Source organism: Mytilus galloprovincialis, chromosome 14 (genome assembly GCF_965363235.1).
Source record: "Mytilus galloprovincialis chromosome 14, xbMytGall1.hap1.1, whole genome shotgun sequence".
In the NCBI taxonomy this organism is placed as follows: Eukaryota; Metazoa; Mollusca; class Bivalvia; order Mytilida; family Mytilidae; genus Mytilus; species Mytilus galloprovincialis.
In genome coordinates, this window is record NC_134851.1 from 14,508,774 (window position 1) to 14,520,930 (window position 12,157).

The 12,157-nt window shown below is 35.4% G+C and overlaps 1 protein-coding gene across 1 annotated transcript; it reads right to left on the reverse strand.

The window, feature by feature from the left end:
• Positions 1 to 3,603: 3,603 nt before the first annotated feature.
• On the reverse strand, positions 3,604 to 11,034 carry LOC143059368 (uncharacterized). The gene is made up of 8 exons (XM_076232854.1): positions 9,636 to 11,034; positions 8,954 to 9,117; positions 8,269 to 8,714; positions 7,653 to 7,968; positions 6,584 to 6,982; positions 5,843 to 6,349; positions 4,612 to 4,780; positions 3,604 to 3,990 (listed from the first exon to the last, which is right to left on the reverse strand). Exons 1-8 carry the CDS (start codon positions 10,893 to 10,895, stop codon positions 3,856 to 3,858), a joined length of 3,396 nt encoding a protein of 1,131 aa, XP_076088969.1. The 5' UTR covers positions 10,896 to 11,034; the 3' UTR covers positions 3,604 to 3,855.
• Between the last annotated feature and the right edge of the window lie 1,123 nt (positions 11,035 to 12,157).

A 12,157-nucleotide genomic window follows, 5' to 3' on the forward strand; every position in this document is an offset into this window, starting at 1 on the left:
TGCAGAAAACTTATATTGCGTAAGTTTTTTTCATATTATTGAAGAAGTCAACGGATAAAACCTATCAAAATGCTCATTCGTTTGACCACCAAATTTAGAAAAAATCGTGAAGCATAATTCAGACCAACAGTTTTTTTTCTCATAATGTTAGTTCACCCTTAACGTATTTTGAATTTCATTAGCCTCTAAAAGGATAGTGTCCCTCTAATATTGGTCAGTTTGAATGATATCCTGTCTACCCACAACAAACATGTATCCTAACGGTTCTTTTCTTTCAAAATCATGTATAGAAATTTATTATTTCCCGTAGGAAAAATCATATAAAACAGATATATAGCAAGATCTTTCAATTAGTTCCGGAGATAAACAAGACACATCTTCACTCAACAATAGCATCAGTAAAGTCATAGTTTAATTAATGCTTAACGATGGTTAGTTTTTTTTTTTTTTGAAGTTTCAAGACAAAATAATTCCATCTATTGTCGTTAATGCTACTCACCAACTCATTATTTGGAGCATTTAGTACCACCAAAACAAACTTCAAATGAGCACATTAACGTTATCATTTCTATTTCACCCATGTCAAATGACACATCTGAATTTGATTGAGTGTATTTTGCTTGTATGCTACAAATTTATTCTGCAAAGGTTTTATTTGTTGACTCAGTTATTCAAACTTCTGCAGTATTCTAGAAGTTTAATTTCTATCGTTTTTTGGGATCTTTAATCCTACAGTGTTCTAGATGTTTCCATGACAACCATATATACAGACACTGACATTAGAATTATCAGATATTAAGATAGTTGTTTCCCAGAAAATGTCTGGAGCTGTTAGAGTGACACTTTTATTTATTAACAACATTATACTAGATGGTAAACTGATTGGATACTTATATTTTTCATTGAATTCCGTACAGGTAAAAGAAAAGACAAAGGATAGGACATATATCTTATCAATTAAGTTGACATTTCAATAACATAAAAACTCATGTAAAGTTGTATAATAAATCTTCTATAAATGTTATTACCGACTTTTGTTTTTTGCTGTGTACAATATAAGATGAATTCTGGCCATCATAATGATCATTGACTGTCTTTTTATATTTAACCATAACGGCCATTGTTACATTATAATTCGCTTCTGTGTGTGTTATATTTCGGTGTTTTGTATCTGTTGTGTCGTAGTTCTCTTATATTTGATACATATCCCTCAGTTTTTATTTTTTCTCTATCGATTTATGAATTTTGAACAGCGGTATACTACTGTTGCCTTCATTTATGTTGGTTACCTATACACCCGGTTTTCTACAAATGCTATGTTAATTATGTCTTTAATTACCACTATACCGTCATTGACACTCTTTATTCTTTGTTGAGGATAACTTACAAAATGAAAATTGCTGACTTTTTGGTTTGTATAATGAATTGACATCCACAAATGCTGCTTTCTCATAATAGTCATCATGTGTATACTTATGTGTTATGTGTTCTCTAAAATATAACATATTTCTTGTCATCTCTAATTCATGATGCTTCATGAGAGTCAACACTCAACAATTGTGGACGTGATATGGTATGTGGTAATGTTATAGAAGATGTTGTTTATAAAAGTGGCATTGTCATGAGAGTTAAGGCATATGTCATTCAACATTGTCTTGCTTTAAACAAAGCTTCTTCAGTCGGGGTTCGAAATGAGTATTTGTAGGTAACATCCTATAAAAGCAACCGTTTCAATATCCGGTTGCTAGCGAAGCGAAGTTTTTATTGTAGCAAAGATGTTTATCAAAAAATGTATAACACTCGATTCAGATATTGGACTCATAATTATATTTCTGTCTATATACGACTGATATAAGGGGCGTAATTCTTGGCCAATAAGACATAAATTAATTACGAAATTACACTTTATGCTAAGACAAATAATAATTAGTGACATCAATGTGTGTTTAAATTCAAAGGAGTATCAATGGAGCTCTCGGGAGTATGATTTTAGTAAATATTTGAAACGTCAAAACATGGTCTTCTGTTAATTTATTCAGTAAAAACTACAAATTTAAGATTTCCATGAACTCACAATATCAAATCGTCACTTTGTGTTGTAATATAATAATGAAGTATACATGAGTAATTTACCGAATTACAAACATCTTATGAAAATACGTAGCTGTACGGTTGATAAATATTAACACATTTTAAAAGAAAAAAAGATAATTAATGTTGATTGAAGTTGATCCTTTGATTTGCCGTTCATCAACCATTAAATTGATATAAGTTAAAATGTTTTTCGATTCAAAATAAAATATAACTACAATTTGAAAGTTGTGTCCAATTTGAATTCAATATTTTACGTGAATTAACCTTTTTTCAGTTGATGTATGTAAAATGGTTGTATGTAACGATGTTCCAAAAATTAATTTTGATATTATTGTGTTTCGATTTATCTTACATTTTTTGAACTTGTAGTACTAGTACATAGCTAAATCGTTTGATTGTCGAATAGAAAAAATAACGATCGTTTTAATGTTATATGAGTTAACATCAAAGTCAAACATAATATCACGCCATTATGTTCTAATAATATGCATTTAAGCTTTAAGATATTTTTCATCTGTGAAAATGGGTTATTCATCTGAAAATATATTTATTTTATGTGAAAATGCAGATATATGGGCATGAATTTAGTGTGACATTGTAAGAAAAAAATAAAAAACATCATAAGCTTCCAAATTTTTCACAAAGTATTGTTGTAAATGGCGTCTTTCTATTTCTAACAAAAACAATCATTTTTAAACTTGCTTTAGTTTGGAACAAAGGCAAATTATAAATTTAGAGCATGTAACATGGACACTTTTTCCAAAGTGAGATTAATGGTTCCTTACCTCAATCAACATTCAATATCATATATATTGATCACAAAACATTGTCTATCATCTCAACTCTAAAATGTGTATTTTTATTTCTTTCAGAATTTTTGTGAAAAAAAGTTTCGTCTACTTTTCTGTCAATGTTACATGCAACATTTAAGAGATAAATACAATAAGAATCATTTTCTTTATGAACATGAAAAGGCTCTTTTTCATTGTGTTACATTCACATTAAAAAATTCTATCAATATTTTGGCAATTATCTCTTTTCTGTCATGAAAAATTGACATATATGTTGCATGTAACGTGGACACAAAAAAGTATAAATAATGAACCACGCCAAAAATGACCTTAAAAAATATAAAAAGCTTCCAAACCACCATCTGAATGTAAATTATACAATTATACTCCCATTTTTCTTATATATATGATATTATTTAAATAGTGGTTACCGAAACCATTCACCTACATTTCATACAGCAGACATATTTTTTAAACTATACCAGTAGTTATTCTTGTTCATGTTGGTACAACATGGAATACCAAATTAAAAGATATTCAAATGTCAAATTAACCAGAAAAATAAAACTAAGACAGAAGACAGAATAATTGAGGAAGGAGTCATCCAAAATTTCCACAACATGAAACATTTTTATATCAGTAAGCAAGCAACCCTGTTTTTTATGCCAAGGGATGAGATTGATAAAAGACAAACACACAACCACCAGCATCTACAGTTTCCTCACTCACAAGACAAATACTGACAAAGCAAGGGTACAAAACAAATATCCCTCAATGCGACACAGTTACACTAAAAACTAAAAAGTATGCAAATCCAAGGCAACATATGGGCAAATCTAGTGCTCCACATCTACCAGAGGTTCATTTATGAAGAATCTTATTCTCAACTCTTTACATAATTTCTAAACAGCACTTTTTGAAGTTCCTTTTTGGGGTTGTTGTCTCATAGACATTTAACCCAAATCTGGTTTTATTTCTGCTGGAAAATCTCACATTCATAACAATATATTTTAAGGTTTACACAATAAATTTTATTGCAAACATTCAAAAAATTCAAAACTTTCTCGTCTCCAACATCGTCTCCAACATCGTCAATTATCCATCTCTGAAAAAAGAAAAAAAAAACAACAATTAGTCTACCCTCAATCAAAACCAAAATCCATGCATAGGTTATAAAGTTACAATAATGAAGACATGTACAAACTCTGAAATTTCTTGTTTTAATGAACATTTCTTGATTAACCTTTTTCAGGAACACTCGTTACCAAAGCCAAAATGCACTAAAACAATGCGAGAAATAAAACCAAACATTCTATATGTGCCTGTCACAAGTCAGGAGCCTGTAGTTCATTTGTTGTCGTTGGTTCTTGTCTGTCATATTTGTTTTTTGTAAATTGTTTTTTTATAAATTAGGCTGTTAGTTTTCTCAATTGAATTGTTTCATATTTTTCATGTCGGAGCCTTTTATAGCCGACTATACAGTATGGGTTATTCTCATTGTTGAAGGCCGTATGGTTGCCTATAATTGCTTAAATTTATTTCTATTGAACTTTGGTGGATAGTTGTTTCATGGCAATCATCATCTCCTTATTTTATACTAAACAGGAAAACCAAATTGCAGGAATGTTTTATTTGTTGAATGAATTAGAAATTTGTTTAGGACAGCTTAAACTCAAATAGCCCCAACCTAAATCTAAGGGGTATGATAGCAAAACACAAGACTTACCTTCAAATACATAAACAAAAGATCTTCTGCCTTCTGGCACAACAACAGGTGGATTAATCTTTTTATGGACGTCATCTTCAGGGATGCTGTGCAATACCTCTTTTGGTATCCACCCCTTCTTTCATGTCTTGTGATGTTTATAATAACGTATGTAAGGCCAATGGTCAACCTATAAATATATAACGATCTACATATTAAATAAATCTAAATTTAGTGATATAGTTCAAGATTGAAAAATACAGATTAAATATATAATTAACAGGTAACTTCGTTTTAATACTTTTTGTTCGCACTGGACAAACTTTTATGTTAAATTGTTTTATGTCGAAATAGTATAATGTTACATTGAAAACTATAAACAGATGAACAATACAAACTAATTTCAAAGAGAGGGCAAGATTTTTTGATCACTGATAAGGTGCTTTGAAAAAGCCCAGAAAATGACTGTTCGCTTAGAAAATATAACAATCAAATAATTAATTAACAAACAAAAACAACAAAAGTCAACATGTTCTCACCACAGCTGGTAACGTAGAATTGCCATAAAATACGGACAAATATTCTCCTGGATTAAAACTGAAAGCACATAGGTGTGTTATAAAATTTAATGAATAGACAACTCTTCATCCAAGACCAACATGTTGTTGATGTAAGCAATCATAGGTTGTGGTAGCCTTGGCTCAAACCGCACAGCAAGCTATAAAGGGCCCCAAAATGACCATTGAAAAACAATTCAGATGAGAAAAAACCAAGGCCCAATAAATCAGAGGCCTGTTTTATTATCATTTTGAAATCAGAAGGAGCCTGAACCACATATAATGCAAAAAAAAAAAAGAAAATCTGGAAAGTTGTTACAAAATTTTGGAAATTATTTTAAATTAAGGAATATTTCTCTCATGCAAAGCTTTTATTCCTTGCCTGTCTTTGGTTATGCTTTTTGTCCTTTTTGGTTTTATCAGCTCTTCAATTTTTGAATCAGATATGGATTTTCAAATATTTTGGCCTCGAGCATCACTGAAGACATTAATAATCGAAATGCGCATCTGGTGCAGTAAAATTGGTAATGTTAATGTTATTTGATTATTGGCACAAAATAAATTAAAACTGTATCAAATTGAACTCTTCATGATTTGTATAATGGCCATGAGCAGATACAGGTGTAAACCGGTGATTGAATAGGGATAAATAAACTAGATTTTAAAATAACTATCATATACACTGTTGTCCTTACCTGTTTACATCAGGGACATCACCATCTCTCTGGCTGACAAGGACATCACCATCTGTCTGACTGACAAGGACATCGTCTGTCTGACTGACAAGGACATCGTCTGTCTGGCTGACAGGGACATCACCATCTGACTGGCTGACAAGGACATCATCTGCCTGGCTGACAGGGACATCACCATCTGACTGGCCGACAGGAACATCACCATCCGACTGATTGATAGGGACATCACCAGCTGTCTGGCTGACAGGAACATCACCATCTGCCTGGCTGACAGGGACATCACCATCTGCCCTGCTGACAGGGACACCACCATCAGACTGGCCGACATGGAAATCACTATCCGACTGACTGATAGGCCCATCACCATCTGTCTGGCTGACAAGGACATCACCATCTGACTGGCTGACAAGGACATCATCTGCCTGGCTGACAGTGACATCACCATCTGACTGGCTGACAGGGACATCACCATCCAACTGACTGATAGGGACAGCACCATCTGTCTGGCTGACAGGGACATCACCATCTGTCTGTCTGACAGGGACATCACCATCTGTCTGTCTGACAGGGACATCACCATCTGTCTGGCTGACAGGGACATCACCATCTGTCTGGCTGACAAAGACATCACCATCTGCCTGGCTAACAAGGACATCACCATCTGACTGGCTGACAAGGACATAATCTGACTGGCTTATGGGGAAATCACCATATGTCTGGCTGACAAGGACATAATCTGACTGGCTTATGGGGAAATCACCATATGTCTGGCTGACAGTGACATCATCTGTCTGGTTGACAGGGACATCACCATCTGACTGGCTGACAGGGACATCCCCATCTGACTGGCCGAAAGGGACATTACCATCCAACTGACTGATAGGGACATCACCATCTGGCTGGATGGCAGGGACATCACCATCTGACTGGTTGACAAGGACATCATCTGACTGGCTTACAGGGAAATCACCATATGTCTGGCTGACATGAACATCATCTGATTGGCTGACAGGGACATCACCATCTGCCTGGCTGACAGGGACATCATCATCTGACTGGCCCACAGGGAAATTACCATCCGACTGACTGACAGGGACATCACATTTTGACTGGCTGTCCTGGACATCATCATCTGACCGGCTGAAAAAGAATATACTAATTTTAATTACATAGTGAATGAATTTTGAATTTGTACGACAAATTTATTTCTAGGTTACAACTTCCAAACATATGCATAGTAGGACTTTTTTGTAAGCAGAAAAGAATAATATAGTACACAAACTGTTTTAAGTTTATCCGATACATATGTATACTTTATTGCAATTCAAATTTGAAAAACAAACATATAACAGGGAAAGTGTAAATACCCTGCCACGTCTGGTCTGTATTTTTGTTAAATGTTTTCTTCTTTGTATCGATCTGAGGAGTTAAGCCCTTTTCAACTGATTTTTATAGCTTGTTCTTATGTTGCATTGTAACACCATTGTCCCAGGTTAGAGGAGGTTTGGTTTGTCCCAAATCAGGAGCCTGTAATTCAGTGGTTGTTGCTTGTTGCTGTGTATCATATTTTTTTTCCATTTATTGTTTTGTACATAAATCAGGTCATTAGTTTTCTCATTTGAATTGTTTTACATTTGTCAATTCGGGGCCTTTTATAGCTGACTATACGGTATGGGTTTTGCTCATTGTTGAATGCCGTACGGTGACCTATAGCTGTTAACTTCCATGTCATTTGGTCTCTGGTGGAGAGTTGTCTCATTGGCAATCATACCACATCTTCTTTTTTTCATATCTATACAACTGTTCTTACCTATTTACATCAGAGTGATCATCACCATAATCTGGCTGGCTAACAGACACATCTGACTTGCTGGCAGGGACATTATCATCTGATTTGCTGATAAGGATATTATCATCTGACTGACTTACAGGGACATCATCATCTGACTTGCTGACAGGGACATCACCATCTGTCTGGCTGACATGGACATCATCTGATTGACTGACAGGTACATCACCATCTGCCTGGCTGACAGGGACATCACCATCTGACTGGCTGACATGGACATCATCTGATTGGCTGATATGTACATCACCATCTGACTGACTGACAGGGACATCGCCATCTGATTGGATGAAAAGAACAGAAAGAACAAAATAAATTAATTACATAGTGAATAATTTTCTTTGTATGACTCTTAGTTTATTTCTATTTTACAACTATCATACATCTGAAAAGTAGGACTTTTTTGTAAGCAACAAAAAAATTGGTACACAAAATGTTTAAAGTTATTCAGATACAGGGGACCACTATATAATATTACAATTTAAATTTGAAATCACATATCTATACCACTGTTCTTACCTATTTACATCAGAGTGATCATCACCATAATCTGGCTGGCTAACAGACAAATCTGACTTGCTGACAGGGACATCATCATCTGACTTGCTGACAAGGATATTATCATCTGACTGACTTACAGGGACATCATCATCTGACTCGCTGACAGGGACATCACCATCTGTCTGGGTGACATGGACATCATCTGATTGGCTGATAAGTACATCGCCATCTGACTGACTGACAGGGACATCACCATCTGTCTGGCTGACATGGACATCATCTGATTGGCTGATAAGTACATCACCATCTGACTGACTGACAGGGACATCGCCATCTGATTGGATGACAGGTACATCACCAACTGACTGACTGACAGGGACATCATCATCTGACTTGCTTACAGGGACATCACCATCTGTCTGGCTGACATGGACATCATCTGATTGGCTGCTAAGTACATCACCATCTGTCTGGCTGACATGAAGATCATCTGATTGGCTGACAGGGACATCACCATTTATCTTGCTGAAAGGAACAAAAAGAACAAAATAATTTTAATTACATAGTGAATAAATTTAGATTTTGTATCACTCTTAAATTTATTTCTACTTCACCACTACCATACATCTGCAAAGTAGGACTTTTTTGCAAGCAACAAAAAAAAAAATGGTACACAAAATGATTCAAGTTATTCAGATACAGGGGAACACTTAATAATATTGCAATTTAAATTTGAAATCACATATCTATACCATTGTTCTTACCTATTTACATAGGAGTGATCATCACCATAATTTGGCTGGCTAACAGACAAATCTGACTTGCTGACAGGGACATCATCATCTGACTTGCTGACAGGGACATCATCATCTGACTGGCTGACAGGGACATCATCATCTGACTTGCTGACATGGACATCATCATCTGACTGGCTGACAGGGACATTATCATCTGGCTGGCTGCTAGGCACATTTAATTGATTGGCAGGGACATCAATTTCAACCAAAGGTACACAGTGGTTTGGGACCCAGTTTTGAGGCCTCATGTCTCTTCTGTTGCTGGTCCACAAGATGAATGCAGGTTCTGAATTCTCTGAATCTACTGATGGAATAATTATTCTATGAAGACTTCGCCGTACAGACTTAACAAACTCTGGATAACAGGACATAATAGGGCATCTAAGAATGTTGGACAAAGCAAAGATTTGCCATATACCCATATAAGTGCCACGTTTTGGACGGTTTAGAACTTCAGCCTCAAATATTGATCGAACAATATTGTCTGTGAGGTGAACACCTGGTACGTAGAAATCACTGTATGTTGCAAACAATGGTGAGAGACGTTCTTGAGAATTGGTTCCTTTTCTTAGATAGTCATTATCCAGATACAGATCTTCATTTAAAGCAAGTTCTATGACTATACGTGTTCTAATTTCAATATACTTACTCTCGCTTCTAAATGCAAACAGACTCCCACTGGGAGACAATTCTCATCTGCATTTGTTTTTAGAGGAATTTTTACTGGTCCAGGTAGATCACCCGGGGCAATGTCAAATGAAATCTGATCGACATCAAAACCCTGCATAATGTAAATGTCTGATAGTTTGCCTTCTATTTTGTGTCTTGCAATTTCCTCTTTGGCCTGTACACACAGTGCAGATAGTTGGTCGAAATTACTGCATGCACAGAGCCCTTTTAACAGTATTTCAAAGTGTTTCTCTCTGTTCAAGCAATCGACATCCACTGATTTATGATTGGTGATAGCTTGACCTTCATGGCCATCAATAATAACTATTTCTTCCTCTTGGAAAGTGCCATTTATTGTTTTTGTATTTTTGTCATTATGTCTAGCTGTTTTTTTCCTCCTGATATTTCTTCTTGCAGTTTTTGTGACAGGCTTTGTGGTGATTTCATGGTCATCAATAGTCACTGTTTCTCCATCATCCAAAGGGCTATTTGTTATTTTTGTAACTTTGTCTTTTGGTCCAACTGTGTTTTTCCTAGCATTTCTCCTAACATTTGTTTTCTTGAATGGTGTATTATGCTTAATACTTGATTTGTGTGTCGAACCTTGTCTGTTTTTAGACTCTTTCCTCTGCTCTAGGACATGTTTCTTGAATGACTGAGTGATGATTTTATGGTTCTCACACTTTCCGGAGCCTCTAATGCAGTTTAAGCAAAAACATGAGAGATTTCTCACAGCAACTTGTCCATACTGGACACCTTTAACGCAATGGACCTTTCTCGTACCAGGTAATGCTTTACTAGGATTTCTTGATCTATTTCTCTTGATGTTTGATACAATAAAGAAAGTTCTGAGTTTATGACAGCACTCCTCGTCTTTGCCTTTCTTCAGTGTCAGTGATTGGCTACAGTGGTCATACATGTCTTTGGCGTTTGTTATTGTTACTTCCCTTCTTTCCACTGCCCTTCTTGCAGCTTGCTTAATGACAGCCCCTAAACCGTCACATGGACCCTTGCCATGACGAGATCCAAAGAAATTGCGTTCAACTGAAAAATCGTAATCTTCCAAACCACAAGACAAATCCATGAACGGTTCACGGGACTTATATTGTGCACTGCAACCATCAGTAAATTGAACTTGATGATTAATTGGTATTTTCTGTGATAAATACTTGTTTACAGTTGACATGTAAGCATGCACACTACTGGCATCATATTTGAGATCATCCGAAATGCAAACCATGCTTTCTGTGATTATTTCATTGCAATCTTTCTCTGGGCATCGGTAATAGGCAATTGTTGGGTGCAATGTTATTTGCTGATACTGCCAATTAGCAGACTGTATTTCGTCCTGAAAAAAATGTTCTATAATTTTCAGCAAAATCGGCTATAACTACAACCCATCTTTCTGGCATTTCTTGCTTTATGTGATTGAACTGTTGGTACTGCCAGCCAGCAACAAAGAGGTGCAAAGAAATAGAAGACATTTCATTCAATAGCTCATCGACCAGTTGTCCTTGTGTGCCATTCTTTGTCACTAGTAGTTTTTTAACCTTGATATCATTGTCTTTTAAAGAGGATACTTTTGTATTTTCCCATCGCTGCCATGTAACTTGGATCTCAGTTTTGAAATTCCACATTCTTGGCATTCCCTTTCAATGCAATTAATGTTGTGATACTTTCCAACCTTTTTGCAAAGAGAATCATTTTGAAGGTCGTACACATCTTTATACTGTTTTGGAATGTCCATGCTTTTAAAAGCATTTAATTTCAACTCAAGGTTTGTGCAATACTCGCAAAGGCATTGTCTCAATTGGGTTTTGTTTGCAGTAAGAACAGTTTTTAGTCTAAGCTTGTGGAATGTACTTCGACTAATTTTCTTACTGTTTTTCTGATCAGAGTACAACTCATGTGCTTTCTTTGTGGTCCTGGTCATAACTGACTTTGAAGTCAATGTTTTCTTTGAAACAGATTTTCTAGATGACACTTCTACTGATACTATTGCGTTTTTATAAAAGTCCTGTATCATTTCACATTCAGTTGCTGTCAAGGCATCAGATCTTTTTCTGTCATCTTTTTCCTCATATATGTAGGATTTGCTAACCAAATTTTTCCATTGCAGTCTTAACTTCTTTTTAACATCTAATTTGTCCTCAGTCTGTTTTGCATGTTTGATAATTGTTTCAACCAAACTATATCTAATGTGTTTTTTCTTTCTCCCTCGATTTTTCTGCAAGAATTCTTTTACACCTCGTGCAATGCCTTTGTTAGCTTCAATCTGAACTTTCTTTTTTGGACTTACTACAAGCATGGTTTCATTGAGAAGTTTCTTTTTCTTTGGTGTTGCTTTCTTCAGTATACCCCCAACTACTCTCAGCCATTTCTTGGGTGTTTTGGGAATATTTTTTGAACATCTTTCAATTGCTTTTCTTCCTGCAGCAGGTGAATTATAATCTTCATCGTCCTCATCTTCATTTTCTTTAAACAGTTTTTCCTTTGCCTTTG

Coding starts and splice junctions, on each gene's coding strand:
- LOC143059368 (XM_076232854.1), bottom strand. CDS start 10,895: ATGGTTTGCATTTCGGATGATCTCAAATATGATGCCAGTAGTGTGCAT. Junction 9,118..9,635: donor GTTTGCATTTAGAAGCGAGA/GTAAGTATATTG, acceptor CCTGTCAGCCAG/TCAGATGATGATGTCCATGT. Junction 6,350..6,583: donor GGTGATTTCCCCATAAGCCA/GTCAGATTATGT, acceptor TGTCCCTGTCAG/CCAGACAGATGGTGCTGTCC.